Source organism: Mastigoproctus giganteus, chromosome 14, assembly GCF_048544385.1.
Source record: "Mastigoproctus giganteus isolate SK-2022 chromosome 14, ASM4854438v1, whole genome shotgun sequence".
Lineage (NCBI taxonomy): Eukaryota > Metazoa > Arthropoda > Arachnida > Uropygi > Thelyphonidae > Mastigoproctus > Mastigoproctus giganteus.
The window spans coordinates 28,024,172-28,046,259 of record NC_143588.1 but is presented as its reverse complement, the minus strand read 5'-3'; the positions used below and the strand labels follow the sequence as shown (position 1 = coordinate 28,046,259).

The following is a 22,088-nucleotide window of genomic DNA, read 5'->3' as shown; positions in this document are numbered from 1 at the left end:
TGGGTCCATTATTGTTTTCTGTATTCATAAATGATATTGATGAGGGTATATCAAGCTTAATGTCGAAGTTTGCAGACGATACAAAGGTTGGCAGGGTTGTCAAGGACACTACTGACACTATGCTGCTGCAACAGGATCTGGAAAGGTTGAGCAGATGGGCTGAGAGGTGGCAAATGAAGTTTAACATTGACAAATGTAAAGTACTACACATGGGGAAACAGCAACCCCAGAGCAACGTATCAACTCTGTGGTACTACACTGACAGTGGTAGAGAATGAAAGGGACCTGGGGGTGGTTGTGGAGGCAGATATGAAGTTCTCTGAGCAGTGCAGACGAGCTGCAAGAGTAGCTCATGGTGCATTGTCAATGATATATAGGTATTTTTCTAGCAGGGATAAGGAGGTGATTATTCCCTTGTATAAGGCAATGGTCAGGCCACACGTAGAGTACTGTATACAGGTCTGGAGGCGTCATTTCAAGAAGGATGTAGAGCTGCTGGAACGAGTACAGAGAATGGCAACAAGATTAGTGAATCGAACAAAGGGGTGCTCTTACGAAGAAAGGCTTAAGTTTTGCAAATTACAGTGTCTGGAGACTAGGCACCAACGAGGTGATCTGATAGAGGTGTATAAAGCCTTGAATGGTTTGAACATGCTCAATGCTGATGGAATTCTTCCTCTTGCTCAGAATAATCACCTGAGAGGGCATAAATTCAAATTGAGGAAAGACAGATGTATTATAGACGTGCGGAAATTTGCCTTTAGCCAGCGGGTGGTTGGTTGGTGGAACAGACTTCCATCCCTTGTCGTGGAAGTTGATAGCCTAAATAAGTTTAAGGCTCAGCTGGACAGGTATTTTGAATGAACAGAGGGGTGAAGTGGAAGTGTTTTTTTTTTTTTTATTTATTTATTTATTTTATTTTATTTTATTTTATTGGCTGATGCTGCATAAGCTTGCATTTGTTGCATCAAATGCCTCTACTAATGCTAATGCTAATGTCCTCTATCCCTTCATCGATGTCATTTATGAAAATGACAAAAAGTGGTGATCCAATAACTGATCCCTGGGGGATCCCACTCCTGATTGTACCAATCTGATGAATATCCAAGTACCTCTGTTGCCACATCCAACATATGGTAGCAGAGGCAGATATTTGTCTCTGTCATAATTAATCAGATTTCTCTCTTTTGGACGGATCTGGGGAGCACCCTGCTATTTGAAAGGAGAATTCCGTAGTGGTGATGGTGGTTGTGGGGGGGGGGGGCGCTATTTGGATGATGTACAGATTTTATAAATTTATTCATATCAGAAAAGGCCTTGTTTTACTTAAAGGCAGCATTATCAAGAAAAGTTTTCAGTGAGGGTTTTCTGCATTAAAGTTATGTGACTGTCTAGAAATCCAGGTGTTATTGAAGATATGCATGGGAGCAGACTTCTTTGTGTGAAAGATGGGACTTGATTTTTGTGTGAAACGTGGGACTTGGATGGGACGAGATGGGGTTACGAGGTTATTACCACGTTGACCAAGATTTTTTCCGCTCCAGCAAACATTAAGTTTTAATTTATATTTAGTCATTTTATTGACTTATACTAAATTGTTTTCTCTAAACAATTTAGTATATAAATTGTTATACTAAATTATTTTCTATAAATAGCTTTATAGTTCTAGCCAAGTTCCGTGGATTTTTTTAAAATTTAGATTTAGATTTTAAAATTTTGAAAGTTAATACTTAAGTGTCCGTAGATTTTACGTTCGTAACTTTCCACCATTGTTATACAATACGAAATAGTGTAAGGTTTAACTTAAAACTAGATAGCGAAAAATGTAGCGCTATACGAGAACTCTGTTAGATTAGTATAGTATTATCAATTAATCAGTAAAATTTATTAATCTTATTAAAGTTCATTGTTAACTAAATTATACTTAACAGAATCGTGACCCACACTAGAGAAGCAAAACAGCATTCACACAATAGCCAGAATGCTGTGGGTCGCGGGAGAACCGAAGGGGCCAATTTTCCAACACATCACAGTCTAATACAATTAGTGAAATGTGAAATGTTTGCCGACCTGGCTAGAACAGGGCATGATCTAGCCAAGGCGGATGTGTTTGTTTGTGTTAGATGCTGAGACTGTGAAGAAATTAGCCTTCAACTCAGCATTCTGATGGGCGTCTATGAGAGTTTGAGGTGTAGGGTAAATGCCCTTGAAGAAATTAACATGAGAGGCACAACAAGCTCTCAGCTGCCCAACTCAATGCCATAGCTCACTCCTGTGCATCAGGCAACACAGAGGCAATCTCCAAGGCAGAATGCACTGGTCCCAGGGGAACTAGTTATTGTCGGTGACTCTGTTGTCAGGGAGATGGGGAATATATTATGCAAAAAGGATAGGTAGAACAGGACCAGGGTATGTCTGCCAGGGGGAAATGTTGATGATGTTGTATAGCAGATATCATCTTTTAAGGGCACAAAAGGTGATATTGTTGTACATGTTGGCACTAATAATATTAAGAGTAGGACATCAGCAGATTTACTTAACAAGTGCAGATCAATGCTGGAAAAAAAGTCGTGAGTTAGGGTTAAATTTGAAAGTGTCTGCAATTCTGCTCATACATGATAGGAGGGAGTATATGATGAGCCTTGTCGATCAATTCAGCCATGGAGAGTTTGTGTAAGGCTCACGGGTTAGAATTTTTTTCAGCTTGGTCTGTGCTTGCTAACAGGAGAGACTGCTTCTACAGGGATGGGATACATTTAAATAGAAAAGGTGCAAGAATATTTGCTGATGCTATCAAGGCAGTGTTAGGTGGGTCAAGGAACAAGTAAATACATGGGCTGAGTTATGGTAACTAAGAGTAAGAACAGGTGAATATATACTTGCATGTACACCAATGCTAGAAGTATAACGAATAAATTTGATGGATGTGAAGTTCTGATCAAAGCATCAAAGGCAGACATTGTTGGTATATCAAAGACATGGTTTCACACGGATATAAGCAGCGTAGAATTGGAATTTGGGGAGTACATTGTGTACAGAAAGGATAGATAGGGTAGGAAAGGATGAAGGGTTATGTTGTTAATTAAGGAACACAAAATCTAAGGAAGTGCATCCAGTTGACACGGGTGGACTGTGCAATATTGAGTCTGTTTGGTGTGACATAAACACTGGGAAAGGGAAAATGAGATTAGGCGTATGTTATAGGCCTAATGACTAGGATGAGTGTAATGAATAGTTGTGCAGAGAAACAGAAGGCCAGTAAATCAGAATGAAATGGGGGATTTTAACTTTCCAATATTGACAACTGGAACTTGTCAGTTGGTCACTCGCATGCTAGCAAGACTTTTTTGGATTTATTGGAGGATTGTTTTCTACAGCAACATGTTTGAGGGGCAACTAGAGGGAGATATACCCTTGATCTGATTATCAGCAGTGATTATTCATGCATTAAGAATTTGCAGATAAAGGAAACACTAGTTGACAGTGATCACAGTGTACTGATGTGGGATTTACTTAAAGATGCTTAAATTTACTTAAGTAAATTAAATTTACTTAAGTTTTGCAAATTGCAGAGTCTGGAGACTAGGCACCGGTGAGGTGATCTGATAGAGGTGTATAAGGCTTTGAATGGTTTGAGCATGCTCAATGCCAATGGGATTCTTCATCTTGCTCAGAATAATCAGCTCAGAGGGCATAAATTCAAATTGAGGAAGGACGGATGTCAGATAGATGTGCGGAAATTTGCCTTTGGCCAGCGGGTGGTTGGTTGGTGGAACCTACTTCCATCACTTGTTGTTGAAGTTGATAGCCTAAACAAATTTAAGGCTCAACTGGACAGGTATTTCGAGCGAATGGAGGGTGAAATGGGAGTGGTGTGTTTTTTTTGGCTGATGCTGAATAAGCTTGCTTTCTTGCATCATATGCCTCTACTAATGCTAATGCAACTATCATCAAGGGTAAAGAGAAGGGTTTTTGTTTTCGTAAAGGTGACTACAGTTGTCTCAGACAGTTTTTAAATTCTATACAGTGGACTCAACTGATGGTGTTACCAACAATGAATTCTAAATGGGAAGCCTTCAGGGACTTAATCTTGGAGACTACTAGGCTTTTCATACCAACTAAGAAATTCTGTTCAAAGTTCAGGCCTAAATGGATGTCAGATGAATTAATGAGGCTCTTGTCAGAAAAGAAAAATACATGGGATGCATATAAATTATCAGGCAACACAGAAGCCTACAGCAGATAAATGCTTGTCTGTAATCAAGTCACAAAGGAGGGTAGGTAGGCGAAGGCAGATTACAAGAAATCTTCGGCAAGGGACACAAAGAAAAACAGCAAAGAGTTCTTTACTTATGTAAACTCTAGAAGGAAGGGGATGAATCAGATTGGTCCACTTAACATAGATGGGTTGACTATTGATGATCATGCTAAGGTAGGTGATAAACTGAATGAGTATTTTGCATCTAACCTAATCTAACCTAACCTGTGAATCCCCTGAGGCTAGCAGTTTTCCCGACCCACCTAACACTGCCCCTGTAGCATCAACAAATATCCTTGCACTCTTTCTATTTAAGTGTATCCCATCACTGTATAAACAATCTCTCCTGTTAACAATTTGCAAAGGCTGAACTATTTGCAAAGGCAAAACATTCATCAGCATCCCACATATACATGCTTCATTAATCCCTACTTAATTTTACTGTTGGAAAGCCTGTTCCATAATCCCTCTGCTGCATGTTCATTTATAAAGCTACTTGACTTAATTTCTTAATGTAAAAGCTTCTTTTATTTTGTCTACTTAGAAAGTTTCTTTCTTCCCATAAACTGCAAACTTATCATTGTATATCTAAATGCATTCCAATGCACATGTTCTGCAATGCATGCAATTACAATTGTTTAATGTTCCATTTAGTTGTGTATTTTATGTTCATTTCTGTGCACTTCAAATCTTCTTCTGGTATTCCTATATATACCTTGCCATATTTATTTTTGTATATTGTATCCCTTGTATTATGGACTGGTAGCACATCTTTAAATCTTCCCCTCCCTCCCAAATCCACCCATCTTATCAATCAGCTTAAAAACCACCTGAGGCTTAGTTCCTCACCAAACATCATCTCATTTCTTTCAAAAAGGATCTGAAAAAAGTATGGGCTTACACAATTTTTAATAATTTAATGAAATAATTTTTGTAACAAAGTTTACATTTCTTGAGTGTCAAAGAACTGGCAATGAATAAATTCAGGCAGAATAAGCCCAGAATTTATAGTTTAGCCTTTGCAAAACTTTAAATTCTGTAAAACTGTGAATTTCAAACTTAAAAACTTTCACAAACTTAAAAAAAAAAAATAATTAAAATTAAAATTGCAAATGATTATACACTCAAAAAACTATAAATTACAATAATATTTGTATTATTTCTCTGAGAAAATCTATCCTCTAATTTTGAACAGCTGATTTATGAACAAACTTCAGGGAAAACCCTTCATAAATTTTGGACTTGGTATACATTTTACAAGTATTTCCACTATATAATGGAGCTTTGCGTAGTGAATTTTTCCACTTACATAGTTGAGAAATTAGGAAACCAAGCAGCAAGTTCCCATAGTTCACATTACAAATTTCAAAAAAGCCAAAATTCATAAATCTGTAATGTTGCCGTTTTAAAAATGCACAGCTGTGTAATTTATTTTTGAAAATTCTGTAATGTTCATGTTGTTTACAAAACCATGTTTAAATAAGAATTAGCATTAGCATTAGTAGAGGCATATGATGCAAGAAAGCAAGCTGATACAGGATCAACCAAAAAAAAAAAAAAAAAAATCCATTTGCTCCAAAAGTTTGTTCAGTTCCTCCTTGAATTTATTTAAGCTATCAGCTTCCAGAAACACAGATGGAAATTTATTCTAGCAATTAAACACACTGGCTAAAGGTAAATTTCACCACATCTGTTCTACAACTGGCTTTCCTCAATTTGAATTTATGCTCTCTCAGGTGTGTAATTATAATTTATAATTCTTAGCTATATGGTGTAAGCCTGAGGCTTATGCTGCACCAGCCAAAAAAAAATAAAAAATTCGGAGTTACCTTGAGAGAGAGAGAGAGAGAGAGAGAGAGAGAGAGAGAGAGAGAGAGAGAGAGAGAGAGAGAGAGAGAGAGAGTCAAAAGTAGAAGGGAATCACCAAGAAAGAGAAGAATCATGATATCCAGCTCAGGACCCTGAGTATGCCAAGTTCATATTCACCAGATGTGAGCCCCTGGGGTCAGAATAAGAGTAAGAATCCCATCATCATTGAGCTTGTTCAGACCATTCAAGGCCTTATACATCTCAATCAGATCACTTTGCAGGTGCCTAGTCTCCAGACACTGCAATTTGCAGAACTTAAGCATTTCTTGGTAAGGCACCCCATTGTTCCCTTAACCAATCTCGTTGCCTGTCTCTATACTTGTTTCAGCAGCTCTACATCATTCCTAAAATAAGGCCTCCACACACACACACACACACACACACACACACACACACACACACACACACACACACACACACACACACACACACACACGTACGCACGCACGCACGCACGCATGCATGCATGCACACAACCCTTAATGGAAGGGGGTAAATTATAGTTAGAAATACTAATCTAAAATATGGAACTGAATCGAAATTGTATGCAAAATAGTTATATACAATTTATAATGATTGTGCAGCTTTTATATATATACATACACATATATGTATGGTTAATGTAATAAAACAACGAGGGAAAAAGTGCTAACAGATGGAAGTGTAAAGAACACAAGGTGCCATAACTAGTAGAAAAAGGACAGAAAGAAAGAAAGAGAAGTATTGAAGTTGGATGATAGGGAAAGAATGTGAAAAACCTAAATGATAAATCGAATTATAGAAAATTAACAATTTCCTATAAATCGATTTATCATTTAGGCTTTTTGCAAACCAGTTAGAAGGAAAGAAGCTATAATGGAAAAAATGATTAATTAATTGCAAAGAATAGCAAGTATCAAATGGAGGATGGGAAAAAAATATATATTTTTTATTTTTTTATGATATAAAATCCTAACAAAAGAGAAAGTAAAATAAGAATTAAAATATTTGAATATTCGATTCATTCTGAGAAAGATTGATACATAATTTAGCATTTCATCAGGAGACTGCACCTGATCATGTATCAATAACTGCATTTCTATGCTTTCTATAGTTATGGAAGAAAAATATTAGAAGGAAACTCTAAATAGAGTGCATGAAAAAAAAAAAATAATTAAATAAAAATAAAAATTTTATTAAAAAGGAGGGTGAAAGCAGTAAAATCTTCAATAAAAATAGGTAGGGTCTACCTATCAGATAGAGACTACCCTACCTATTTTACAGAAGATTTTACTGATTTTATCTTCCTTTTTAGTAAAAATTTTTTTTGACTTGATTGCATTCTAGTTTATATGTACCATAAACTTCTGTATAACCTGATAATTTTATTTATATGTATCCCATCCATTTTTCTTCTCGCCACGTGTCTCATTTGTTGATCTTTACATCCATTAAGTCTAAGTATTGAACTGTATATCTCGGGGGTGGCCAACTTAATTTGTGATGCGATCGACTTTTTTTCTTCAAAATGTGCCACAATCTACTATCTCAAGAATTTCATTGGACATGGTTAAAAAGGTTAATCAACACATATTGAAAAATATTGCGTATGAATTTTAAAATTAAATATAATTCAGAATTCTTATTTTAAATTCATACGTATTTAAATTTTTAATTTATGTGAAGTTTGTGTCTTAATGTCATATGCCAAGTTTTCAAAATTGGAGATATACTGTGATAACGCCAACCATAAAGAATCATCTGTATGCAAGTTCGTAAGAGTAGAGCGATTTTTCATCTTTTTTTGTTTCAAATACGAAAAGGCCGATTCGCATAGATATGTCGAACCAAAACAGGAATTTAAAAGTTCACTGCATTTTCTACAGTACTTTTCTCGGCAAACATATTTCCAAAAGTCTTTTTCTGATGACCTGACTTTTAGGAAGATATCGTTTTGCAATGTTTTAATTTCATTTTCAAGTAATATTTTCTCCGTGGGAAAAATCTCAGTAATTTTTTTTTTTTTGCAGTTTGTTTCGTATCTAAGTCAACATTAAATGGATAAGAAATACAGTATATTGAACAATGTCTTCAATTGTTTTAAAATCACTGACTCTGGTTTCAAAATCATCCACAACTTTCTGAATTTCAGATACATATTTCTCACTATTAAATTCAAAAACAGGGTATTTTTGCAAATGATCTGACATATTTGCAAATTGATTGAATTTTTTTTCTTTGAGATCCTTAGCCATTACCCAAAAATGATATTTACATGCAGAAATACTACTAATCATGTCACCCACATTTTTATTTTTTCCTTGTAATTCCAAATTCGGATCACTTAATTTACTGGTAAAATCTGCCAAAAAAGGCAGATCACGCAACCACTCCGTATCTTTTAGCTGCTGATAATCATCTTCCCTTCGATTAACAAATTTTTAATTTCATTCAGCAAATTTCAAAATCTGTAGAAACTTACTCCGACTCAGCCACCTCACATCTTTGTGTAATATCAAATCTGGTTCATTTTCATTGAGGTGCATTTTGAAAAGTCTCCTTTGAAGAGATTGTCCTCTGGAATTCACAATTTTGAAAGCTATGTCCATAATACTTTTAGTATTTAATTATCTCTTGCTGGCTAACACGTTTTGGTGGATGATGCAGTGGTAACTCAAAAAATCTGGGAATTCATCATCCTTTTGGCACAATGCGATGAATCCATTAAGATGCCCCGTCATTGCTTTAGCTCCATCTGTTGTTATTGATACGAGCTTAAATAGTGGTAATTTAATTTTTTTCAATAAAACTTTTGGATGCATTAAATATATCAAGACCTCCATTTGTTTCTTTTAATGAAATGATACCCAGCAGTTCTTCTCTAGTGGCAGAATCATCAAAAACCATACGAATAAAAACAAGCAATAGAGCTGTATCACTGATGTTTGTAGATTCATACAGTTGTAAAGAAAAGGACAAGCACACACAATTAGCAATATGAGCATGCAATTGTTCGCTCACATTTTTATTCGTTTTTTTTTTCGATGCATTGCATCACAGTATTTCGAGATAATTGCAGATTTTGAAGAGCACTTTTAATTTCATTTTTGTTCTTACAATTTTCAAAAAGAGAATCTGTTATTTCTAAAAATGCGTCTTTGATGAATTGACCATGAGAAAATGGTTTGCATTTTTTTTTTTGCAAGAAACTAATCACTTTAAATGATGCTACAATTACTACTTTCGATTGTAAATTAGGTGTCACGAAGAAATTTTGTTGTGTGAATAATCTGGATTTAAGTTCTTTTAATTTATTTTTTTCTAAGGTCACTATTAGGCGGAAAATCTGATTGGCATTTACTATGGAGTGTGTTGAAGTGCCTTTCTAAATTTCCTTTTTTGGGTATAGCCACTGAAGAAATTGCAAATCAAACAACAACATTTTTCTTTTATCATTAAAAAAAAAGTATTCTAGTTCCCACTCTTGATGAAAATGATACATTTTACTCTTTTTCATAGTATTCATTTTAAATCAAAGGTATTAAATTAACGTATAAGTACTATCCAGTTATTAATATTAAGTGAGCTAAATAAGAATTCAACACATGCGCTATGCTGTCCGCAACGTAACTGTGTGAATTTTCAGTAGACAAGCCTAGTGGCTGCACGGCAACAAGAGTGGTCATGTGGTTCAATGGATTTGTAATACGCGTATGCAGTGGGGCACATAATAATAATAACATTTAGATTTTGACTAATCTATTTTTTATATATATTTAAAATTCGTCGTGATTGACTGAAATTAAAGCCACGATTGACTGGTAGATCGTGATTGACTTGGTGACCACCCCTGGTATATCTTATTTGGTATGAAAACCTACTATGAACTTAGCATCTAGTCGCTTCTTTTGTGAATCCTTGCTAAGCAGTTTAGAAGACAAAATTTAAATTGTAACAAATTTTATGTATATAGAAATTTCATTATATTTACAGTCATGATTATTAAAATTTGCAAATATGTTTCTATTGGTTGCGACAAAGTTTTTATGGGTTAACAGTTAGGCACTGTCAGATCCTCAGATTTATGAATAAAAAAATAAGAATTTTTTTTTATTAAAACAAGAAAATGTTTTTTTTTTTTTTTTGTATTTTTTAATGTATTGTTTTATGAGTTGTAGTTTAGTGTTAAAAGTAGAATGTGACAAGAAATCTAGTATTTGCTATATGTGGAGCTCATGCCTCACTTATTCTGACCCTTTTTGCCGTGTTTGTGTTATCTATAAGTATGTTATTTTTGTATACCTGTTTTTTGTTTATTATTATTATTATTGTCCTTTCCATTGTCTGCCATTGTCAGTTATTCCAACTCACCATTTGGTTTGCACCCCTCCTTCATAGCTGAAGAGTTTCAGTTTTAACATTTGTTTCATTTAATTAAATGGGAGAGTTGAATTAGTTATTAAAATTTTACTTTGGTTTTTAAGAAAATTGATTAAGATTTAAATTATTATTTTTATTATTATTATTTTTTTTTTTTTTATTGATCAGATTCAGTTGAAGTTATTCTTCACCATCCAGTGTTTGTCAAGGACACATCAAAGTACTGGTATAAACCAAATATTTCCAGAGAAGACGGTAAGCATTTAGTCAAGTGAAAGTAAGTTAATGAAATTCTGCAATAGCATTGTAACTTTATATAAGGGTGTATGTGTAAAAATATTGGTTAGGACAAAATTAATTGTGATGTATATATTAGAAGATGAAATGCACAAGCCATAATTTCTTTTGGGTTTAGGAAATTAACTATATAATATCGGTGTAAACTATGATGTATTTACCCATAAATTTGAACTACTTATGTAGTGTAAAAGGCATAGTTTTAATAGTATCTCATATTGTGGGTGTTTTCACAATGAGATAGCTGGTATTTATGAGTAAACTATGGTGTATCTACACCGATATTATATAGTTAATTGCCTAAGCCCATAATTATACACCATTTGGCATCTATCTTATTGTGGGAGTAACTTCGCAACTGTGATGGTATCAGTGAGTGGGCAGGTACCAGGGCACTTGCCCACTCACTGATGATGAAGCCAAAAAACTTTGAAACGATTGTCTGAGTGGTGGTATCCACTGAAAATAAATAACAGTATTCTCTACTAGAGAAGCATTATTTATTTGAGGTAGTGCAATACCAGCTATCTCATTATGAAGGTACCCACAATATGAGATACTATTAAAACGATGCCTTTTACACTACATACATAGTTCAAATTTATGGGTAAACTATGGTGTATCTACACCGATATTATATAGTAATATATATATATATATATATATTTTTTTTTATTTCTTTCATGTTATTCCATAAATAATGGTAATTTTTTGAATTGCCAAACTTGTTTTATTTATATGCATATTATGCACAATTATATGGATTATTTTAATTCTAATTTGTATTTGTAAAATAATAAGAGAAGTTTACCTCAGTATAATATGTATAACACTTCCGTATGATACTCTGCAGCAATTAAAATGAAAAAATCGCAAATCTTACATTACAGTAAAAAATAAACAATAATTAAAACTCAATTGAACACAATTAAAAAATTAAAAAACAATTGGACACAATTAGAAATCAAATGAACACAATTAAAAATCAATCTAATGCAATTAAAAATTAAATTAATTAAAAGAAATTTAATGAAAAAAATTGCAAAAAACGATTTTCCTTCCTCAATTAAAAGAAATTTAATGAAAAAAATTGCAAAAAACGATTTTCCTTCCTCGTTTTTTGCAATATTTTTGTTAAATTCTTTTAATTAATTTAATTTTTAATTGCGTTAGATTGATTTTTAATTGCATTAGATTGATTTTTAACTGTTTTCATTTGATTTCTAATTGTGTTCAATTGTTTTTTAATTTTTTAATTGTGTTATAATTATTCTAATGATTTCTAATTATTTTTTATTTTTAACTGTAATGTAAGATTTGCGATTTTTTTCATTTTAATTGCTGGAGAGTATCATACGGAAGTGTTCTACATATTATATTGAGGTAAACTTCTCTTATTATTTTACAAATACAAATTAGAATTAAAATAATCCATATAATTGTGCATAATATGCATATAAAAAAAACAAGTTTGGCAATTCAAAAAATTACCATTATTTATGGAATAACATGAAAGAAATAAAAAAAATATATATATATTTTTAACTTGTTAACAGTCCCTTCTGTTAACAAGTACAGACCGGGCTGAAAAAATTCTACCCCTTGAGCCTTGCACAGTCTTTCCAGGGCTGAATTGATCGACAAGGCTCTCATCATATACTCCCTCCTTCCTCTCATCATATACTCCCCGTGTCTGGGCAGAATTGCAGACACTTTCAAATTCAACCCTAATTCACAGCTTTTTTTCAACAGTGACCTGTACTTGTTAGGTCACTGTTGAAAAAACAGTTATCATTATCACCTTTTGTGCCCTTAAAAGATGATATCTGCTCTACAACGTCATGAACCTTTGCCCCTAGCAGACATACCCTGGTCCTGTTCCACCTATCCTTTTTACAAAGCATGTTCCCCGTTTCCCTGACAATAGAGTCACCAAAAACTACTAGTTCCTGTGGGACCAGCACATTCTGCCTTGGGGGTTGCCGCTGTGTTGTGTGATGACCAAGTGCAAGCTCTGGCGTTGATGTGGGCAGCTGAGTTAGCACATTAATCAAGAGCAGTATCCATCGATTACCCCTTCTCTCTTGCTCTCTCTTACTCTCAACAATCTTTTTATCTGCCCTTAATACCATACTGCTCCAATTTTTACTGTAATCGTCCATGTGCAACAGGGTCAAAAGCTTTCCTAAAATCCAAATTTATGATATTAAAAATATTTTTTGAATTCAGTTCCTTTGTTACCACATCATAGTATCGATCAAATTGGTGTGACAATACTTTCCCTTAACAAATCCATGCTGTGTCTGAACTATAACTGCAGTCTTGTCTAGATAATCCTGCAATGCCTATTTAACTAGTGACTCCATTATTTTGCCTGGAATAGAAGTTAAACTAATAGATAAACTAATTACCCATGTCACCCTTTGATCCTTCTTTGTGAATTGGGGATACAGTTGCACATCTCCAGCCCTTGAGACCTCCCCTGATTCCAAGGATGCTCTTATAATTATGGCTAAGGGTTTGCTTACTTTCTATGATGCCTCCTTTAATATAACAGGATAGATTCTATCCACCCAAGATGCCTTTCTTATGTTCACCTTGAACAATTTTTAATCCCTGCTTTGTTGTTACTGTCAGTATTACAAAATCATATAGCTCCCTTTTAGAGTTTGATGAGCTTCTGGCTTTTGTGAATGTAGATGTAAAATACTCCTTCAGTTTGTCAGCTACCTGAGCAGGATCATCGACAGTTGAACCTTCAATATCAAGTGGACAAATCTGATTCATTCCCTTCCTTCTTGAGTTTATATAAGTAAAGATGCAATACATCATAAAAATATAGTGATGCAATACAACCAAGTAAAACTCCCAACCAAATTGTATCTCAAGAATTTCAACTTTGTAAATTCACAGCAGTGAAACATTTTTCTTCCTTGAAATGTGCATTTGTATGTCTATTGGATATTTTGTCTGCTCAAGATACTGATTGCTTTCTCGGTGTCAGTCCTTTTTGTATGTTGTTTATGGACTGGTTTGAAGTCTCCCTTTCTCACTGTATTTTTGCTCTCTAGAAATGAGAGACAGTGAAAAAAGTGCAGTATATCAGTGCAACTTCAATATACTGCAGCTCTCTATAATGGAGTTTCAGATATAACATGAATGTGATTATGTTGCCCAAGAGATATATATATATATATATTTTTTTTTTAGTAAAAATACAGGCATTACCTTGATCTCTTTATAGGAAGGCTTCTTATCCAACTCTCCTAGTCTATCACATAAGTTAATGAAAATACAATGAATTTAATAAACTACATTTTAATGTGTTCCATAATGTTAGCTACGGCACCAACTTAATAACCCAAAATCACTGTAGAGGCCCCAACCCAACTCCAAAACTATCACCTGTTACACAACCATCAGTATAGGAAAAAATTATGTCAAATTTACTCATAGTAGAAAGAACAACTAAATACAAAATACGTGAAGACAGATTTCTTCCTCTTAAGTTAAACGGAAACTTTTCAATACTTTGTGTTCACAGGATGGAATGAGTGTTTCATTTCATCCTGTATTAGTAAAGCCGCATGATGCAAAAAAGCAAGCTTATATAGCATCAGCCAAAAAAAAAAAAAAAAAAAAAACACACACACCCTTCTCATTTCACCCATCCACTCGCTCCAAATGTTTGTCTAGTTCTGCCTTGAATCTGTTGAAGCTATCAACTTCTACAAGGACAGATGGAAGTTTCTTCAGCAATCAACCCCAAGCCGGCTAAAGGCAAACTTCCACACATCTATCCTAGAACTGTCTTTCCTCAATTTGAATTTATGTGAACATCTCACACCACACACATTCATCATCTCCAGGAACATGATTTGGTCACTTTCAAGCCACTTTTAGTAAGAAGCACACCTGAACCTTCCTTATCTCCTCTGGACACACTGCATTCACCAAGGTGCTCAGAACAGATAAAGTAATGATGAAAGTCTTAAATTTTGGGTTGGTTCCATGTCTCAGTTAACTCTACCATATCAGTGTTGGTTGTCCTGACCAGAAGTTCAAATTCATTTTATAAAAGCTTTTGCTACCTTGACATATCCCTTATACTTAAGGGATACTTCATACTTTTCTCTGTAACTTACATTGGTCAGTGATCCAAGCACCTATTTCATTGCCTCTTTCTGTGTATATGGTCAATTGAAAAAAAATTGTGACTTGTCTTGACAAAAGGTGAAAGTGCTTTCTTGCCCATATTACAAACTCCTTTCTCCACTTAGCAGTTTCATTGAATCCTTAATGCTTCTGCTGTGACATTAGCAAAGCTCTGTATATTCTCTTTTTAAATGAATTCCCTTTTTACCAACAAATTCCTTTTCTTGAATAGATTAGGATTAGTAGAGGCATATGATGCAAGAAAAGAAGCTTATACAGGATCAGCCAAAAAAAAAAATCCCATTTTACCTATCTATTCACTCCAAACGTTTGTCCAGTTCTTCCTTGAATTTATTTAAACCATCAACTTAATATGTCTTCCAGGAGCAAAGGTTGATGATGTTGTAGAATAGATATCATCTTTTAAGGGCACAAAGGGTGATATTGTTGTACGCATTGGCACTAATGATATTAAGAGTAGGAAACCAGCAGAATTACTTAACAAGTACAAGTCAATGCTGAAAAAAAGAGTTAAGGTTGAATTTGAAAGTGTCTGTAATACTGCCCAGACACAATAGGAGGGAGTATATGATGAGAGCCTTGTCGATCAGTTCGGTCCTGGAGAGATTGTGCAAGACTCAAGGGGGTAGAATTTTTCTCAGCCTGGTCTGTGCTTGTTAACAGGAGAGACTGCTTCTACAGGGATGGGATACATTTAAATATAAAGGGTGCAAGAATATTTGCTGATGCTATCACGCAGAGTTAGGTGGGTCGGAAAACTGCTAGCTTGGGGGATACATGGACTAATAGATTAACAGTAGCCACTGGCAGAGGTGAAAGTGATTCTTGCACTGCTTCTATTGAAATGCAATTGAGCAGCAGCCTGGAAAGCAAGGCAATGGGGAGTCATAGTGGAACAAGTAAATACATGGGCTATATTAGGGTAACTAAGAGTAGGAACTGGTGCATGTATACTTGCATGTACACTAATGCTAGGAGTATAGTTAATAAATTCGATGAGCTTGAAGTGCTAGTCAAGATATCAAAGGCAGATATTGTTGGGATATCAGAGACGTGTCACACAGACATGAGCAGTGCACAATTGGAATTTGTAGAGTACAATGTGTACAGAAAGGATAGGAAGGGAGGAGGGGTTATGCTGTTAGTTAAGAAACACATAAAATCTAAGGAAATGCATCCAATTGATGTTGGTGGACAATGCAATGTTGAGTCTGTTTGGTGTGACATAAGCATTGGGAGATCAAAATTGAGAATAGGAGTGTGTTATAGGCCTAATGACTCTGATGAGTATAATGAGCAATTGTGCAGAGTAATAGAATGGGCCAGTAAATCAGTGTGTCTTATAGTGGGGGATTTTAATTTCCCAAAGATTGACTGGAATCTGTGGGTTGGTCACTCACACACTAGCAAGGCTTTTGTGGATTTATTGGATGATTGTTTTCTATAGTTCAGGAGGCAACTAGAGGGAATAATACTCTTGATCTGATTATCAGTAGTTTATTCTTCATTCTTAAGAATCTGTAGATAAAGGAACCACTAAGTGTCAGTGATCACAGTGTGCTGAAATGGGATTTACTCAAAGAGGTAACTGCCATCAAGGGTAAGGGAAGGGTTTTTTCTTTCGTATAGTTGACTATGGTGGTCTGAGACAGTATTTAAATTCTATACAGTGGGTCCAACTGATAATGTTACCAACAGCAAATTCAAAATGGGAAGCATTCAAAGAATTAATCTTGGTAATTAAGAATTAATTACCAACTAAGAAATGTTGTTCAGGGTTTAGGCCTAAATGGATGTCAGGTGAATTAGATATGTGACAGAGAAGAAAAATGCATGGGATACATATAAAATAACAGGTGACACAGAAGCCTCTGATAGATATAAGCTGGTCTGTAACCAAGTCACAAAGTCGGGTTAGGTAGTCGAAGGCAGATTACAAGAAATTCTTGGCAAATGATGCAAAGAAAAACAGCAAAGAGTTCTTTACTTATGTAAACTCTAGACGGAAGGGGATGAATCAGTCAGAATTCCTGTTTGTCCAAATTGCAAAAGAAGCCATCCAGCCTTTTCCAAAATTTGTGAACTATGGATAACAGGAAAATAAATTCAAAAATACAAAATAGAAAAAACAGTCACATCTCCTGAAGCACCTATGCAAGTTATGTTGAGCATGCCTAGTAGCTGTTCCTATGCAGCTCACACTCTTAAACTTTTTCTCTACAGTAGCACAAATTGATGTATCAGTTCTGCCTAACTAGCAAACTGGTTGAAATCTACACTTATAACCACTAAAAAAGTGAATCCTCCAAATAAAATTAGCGAAGCTACAAATACCCCAATCCATCATTCCTTGTTATTACTCAATCAGTCACAGTTTACAAAGAACAATTAAAATCTGACTCAGACTTTAAAAAAATGGAATCTCCCACCAGTATGGAAATACAGTGAAACTTCCCTTTAACGGACAGCCATGGGGAACGAAAATGTGTCCGTTAGAGAGGTGTCCGCTAACAAGAAGTCTGAGGGAGAAAAAAAAAAAAAGAAAAAGAAAAATCGTTAAACGTTTAATGTAAAATTAAATTAAAATATATACAGATTTTGCACAATATTTTTGTAAATAATATACATACAATTGTGCTATGCATATTATGACTTTATCTTAAGAAAAATACATACAGTAATCACTTATTTTCTTCTGCACCTTCTTCCGGCTGATAATTTTGTTTTCAACATTTGTTTGGAGTGAAGAAACCATCGAAAGTCCTTCAATATCTTCTTCAGCAGCGAAAAACATTTTTAAACGATTGATTTGTATGAGCGTTTCTTCTATTTTCATCGGTGGTTCGTCGTTAATATGTTCTTCGACAGAATGACCTCCTTCCATTTCTTCATCCTCATGAGGAACTTCTTGAAAAATATCGATGATAATGTCGTTGATATCTAGAGCACCATCTTCTGCAGTGAGGTTCGAGTCTATATCTTTGTAGCCAGGGTCACTTGTAGCGGAAGTATTGTACATTATCAATAGATGTTAAAGTTCTTGTTCTTCTTGGTGCTCCACATTGCTGTTCACAACTTCAATTTTTGCGTTTGAGAAGCCAGACTTTACAAAACAGTTCATGACAGTTTGTTTTCTAATTGCATTTACTGAAAAGGAAATCCATTGAATCGCATCTAGGATGCTGATTTTCTTTGCAAGGTCACTCGCACATGTTACATCGTTCATGTTTGCAATGAGATGTCTTAAAACACGTTTTCTGTAGTGAAGTTTAAAATGTTTTATTATTCCTTTATCCAAGGGCTGACACTCTGCAGATGTGTTTGATGGCAGAAAAACGATTTGAATGTTGGACAATTCAATGTGCGGGTGAGATGTAGAATTATCCATGAAAAGAATAATTTTTCTGTTTTGACGAATCGTGTTTTGGTTAAAGCGACTTATCCATTTGCTCATGATATCTCGTGTCATCCACGCTTTTTTATTAGACTTCCAGTCAATATTCAAAAGATTCAACTTTATGCCCTTGAAACAATGAGGATTTTGTGGTTTTCCTATAACAAGAGATTGTTCAAAGTCTCCCAGCATATTTGTACACAATAGTACAGTCAAGCGTTCCTTAGAAATTTTTCCGCCCTGGCACTTTTCGTTTTTTAGACTCATTGTGTTTTTTCAGGAAGAGCTTTAAAAAACAACCCTGTTTCGTCACAGTTGTGAATATCCTTAGCTTCAAAATCACGACATAAATCTTCCAATTTGACAGTCCACTCTGTTACAACCCCAGTATCAACAGATCCACCTTCACCACTTACGGTTTTCCAAGAAATTTTATGCCGAGTTTTGAACTTGTCTAGCCATCCCACAGAAGATTTGAACTCATTTACTCCCATAGATTTCGCAACCTCCAAAGCCTTTTCCCTAATAATAGGCCCATTAATGGGAATTTTTTTAGCACGTTCGCGACAAAACCACTCATATGTAACATTGTCAATTTGAAGTCCAACAGTTTTCGGGAATGATTTTTGAACCTGATCATTTCCGTGTTGCCAAAATTGTTTGAGTAGTTCATTTTTTTTCTTTAGGATGTCGCTTACCTGCGTCTTCCCGATTTTGAATTTTGCAGCGACATTGCGAACACTATTTTTTTGCCGATCATATGCATTAATGAGTTCGACTTTATCTTTTAAAGTTAAATGTTTACGAGAAGACATTGTGCACTTCACACGACACTGAACAAAACTGAAAATTGAAACGGAAAAGACGAAAGGCCGACCATATCCCCCCTTCCCTGCACACACTGAATTCATCAGAAGTTTTACACGTGCCTTAAAATTCTTGAAAAAGGGTTTAGAACCACGACGTAAACCTTGATAAAATTCAGAGAATCGGAAATAGAAAATAAACACACGATTGAGGCAATACGTGGAAGAAAAATTCCTAGAAAAAGGGCCATGAGCTCGCCTGCTGTCGTTATGGGGAGATCAAATTAAGTGTTAATCTAAACGAAACAGTGCAGATTGCCTGTCCGCATCCATTACAGAGAATGTCCGCTAGACAGAAGCTGAAAACACGTTAAAACCAATGGAGGTGATTTGGGGAATTTGAAAATGTCCGTTGTAAGAGATGTCCGTTAACGAGAGGTGTTCGTTAGGAGAAGTTTCATTGTAGATGAGTTTTTAGATAATGAGGAGCCCATTTTAGAACTCCATGCAAATGACACCATGGATTCTGGACATCCCTTTTTCTAGAAAAAAGATAAAATAAAACAAGATAGATGAAATGCCCCAATTCGAAAAAACAGTCAGATCAATCTGCAACAACTAAACCTAAATAATGTCTAATTATTTAGGTTTAGTTGTTGCATCCTCTAACAACAGAACTGCAGAGGACTAAGCAGCAATTCTGATGACTTAAGAGATTTTCTATTTCAGTTCAGTCCAATAGGAGTATTCTTCAGGATACTTTCTTATCATCACAAGTTTCACCCAAATTTACAAATTATACAATTTATAGAAAAGACAGGATCTCAGAGTCTCCTGCTCATGGAGGAGTAGCTATGCTTGTGAAATCAAATATGTCCTCCAGGCATATTCAGTTATCTAGAAGCTGTGGCAGCACATATTTCAATCAGTATATCAATAACTCTAGCTTCTATATATATTCCACTTTCTCACCATTTTCCAATACAAAACATGATAATCTTATTATGCAACTCCCATCTGCAATCTGCCTTTTTGGTGACTTCAATGGCCACCATCCATTATGGGGATTGCCTACGATGGACACAAGAGGCAAATTTATTTTTTTTATTTTTTTTATCCTACGATGGACACAAGAGGCAAATTTATTTTTTTTTATTTTTATTAATAACAAGATACACAACAGGTAGTCAATAACAGTGTATCTGAGAGCAGAATGAACACAATTGATAAAAATAATAAAAGATCCAACAGTAAGATAAACATTAATAGAGATTCAAATATTAAAATCATATGTACAAAAGAGGTATGCATTAAGTTAAGTTACTGGTAAAACAAATAATAAATAAATTAATTAGAGAATAGGAAAATGATAGAACAAATAATAATAATTAGATGACAGCTAGTCATTTTGCAGGTCAAGAGAAGAGGCAAACTTGTGGATGGAGTTCATCAGTGTTTGGGAGTTGTCAAAAATGTCAGTGAGAGAGTCATTTGCTGATTTTGTTCAGTGGACTTGCTTTATAAAGTCAGTGGTAGCAGAGTCAAGGCGAAGCAGTCTAGGATTTTTGACTTGCCTACAAGGAGAATTGAAGTTGATTTTGCTAAGGATATCAGATGCTTCATAAGTTCCAGTGGATTACTTTGGGTAGAAGGGTGATGTCAGCCATAACTTTTCTAGTGTACTGAGTCCTCAGATGAAAGTAATTGCACAGTGATTCATAGTATAATGAGTGATAAAATAGAGGTTTATGGAATGTAAGGTAATGGACAAAATTTTTTGGACTGTGTCAATTTTGGTAATTAAAGTCTTCATGTGAGGATTCCAGATGGGTTAGCTGAATTCAAGGATTGGGAGAACTATAGTTTTATAAAGAATGACAGCATATCTGTAGTTTTTGAACCTATAGGTGTTTCATTTAATAAATCCCAGTATTTTGAATGCTTTGCTGGTGATTTTAAGGACACGAGCATCAAATTTAGTATTGCTGGAGAAGAGAATCCCCAAGTTGTTAACTTGTTCACACCTTTCGTTGATCACAGAGTTAAGAGTGTACTCCATATTTGTTAGTTGTGGAGATCTTTGCAGTTCGAGGGATTAGCAGGCAAGCCATTCAAAGATAGCCACAGAGAGAATTTGTTGAGGGTGCATTGAAGCTGTTGAAAATTTGTTATCTCCTTCACTGTGGAGTAGAACTTAAGATTATCTGCATAGAGAGCAATTTGAACATTGGTGGTGCCAATGAAAGAAGGAAGATCATTTATGAGCACAATGAAAAGTAGAGGACCTGGGGGGGGAGCCTTGATGTACTCTGCTTAATGGTGTGAAATGGTCCGAGTTCAATTGATTGATGATAACGCTCAAGGAAGGATGCATATTATAGCTCCGTAGCCATGAGAGCAAAGAGTCACGGATACCATATAGCTTAACTTTTTCCAGAAATTGTTGCAGGACTTTATCAAATACCTTAGATATATCTGTGTAAATTGCATCAACTTTGAAGTTGGTTATCAAGAACTTCAGAGGTGTATTGCCAGAAAGGCAAATTTGTAACCACTGCAGAAACCATGTTGATTCTGGTCAATGGAAAGCCTGAAGAATTCAAAGAGATGTTCGTGTACTGTTGTGTTGAAGAGTTTAGCCAGGCTGTTTTGTGAGGATATGGGTCTGTAATCAGTTATCATTTTTTTCATCTTTTTTGAAAATTGGAACTATATTGGCCTGCTTAAAGTGCTTAGGATACTTCTCCAGCCTGAGAGACAAACTGAAGTATGAGAGGTTTTAAGGTAGTGATAATCTTTTTCCAAAATAAGCCAGGAATGTCATTTGGACTTCTAGTGTAGTCATTTTTCATGCTTTTTAATTCTGACTTTAAATCTTCATCTGTGATAAAGAGGTCGATTAGGATATCATTTTTAACAGATGCGAAGT

General features: G+C 35.0%; 1 protein-coding gene across 1 annotated transcript in view; it reads left to right on the top strand.

Moving 5' to 3' along the window:
• LOC150075035 (tensin-2-like) overlaps positions 1-22,088 on the top strand; it is a 737,845-nt gene that overhangs the window by 691,772 nt on the left and 23,985 nt on the right. Inside the window, exon 27 of the mRNA XM_090389056.1 lies at positions 10,655-10,741. Within this exon, the coding sequence (XP_090245182.1) occupies positions 10,655-10,741 (87 nt within the window). The remainder of the gene's footprint in view (positions 1-10,654; positions 10,742-22,088) is intronic.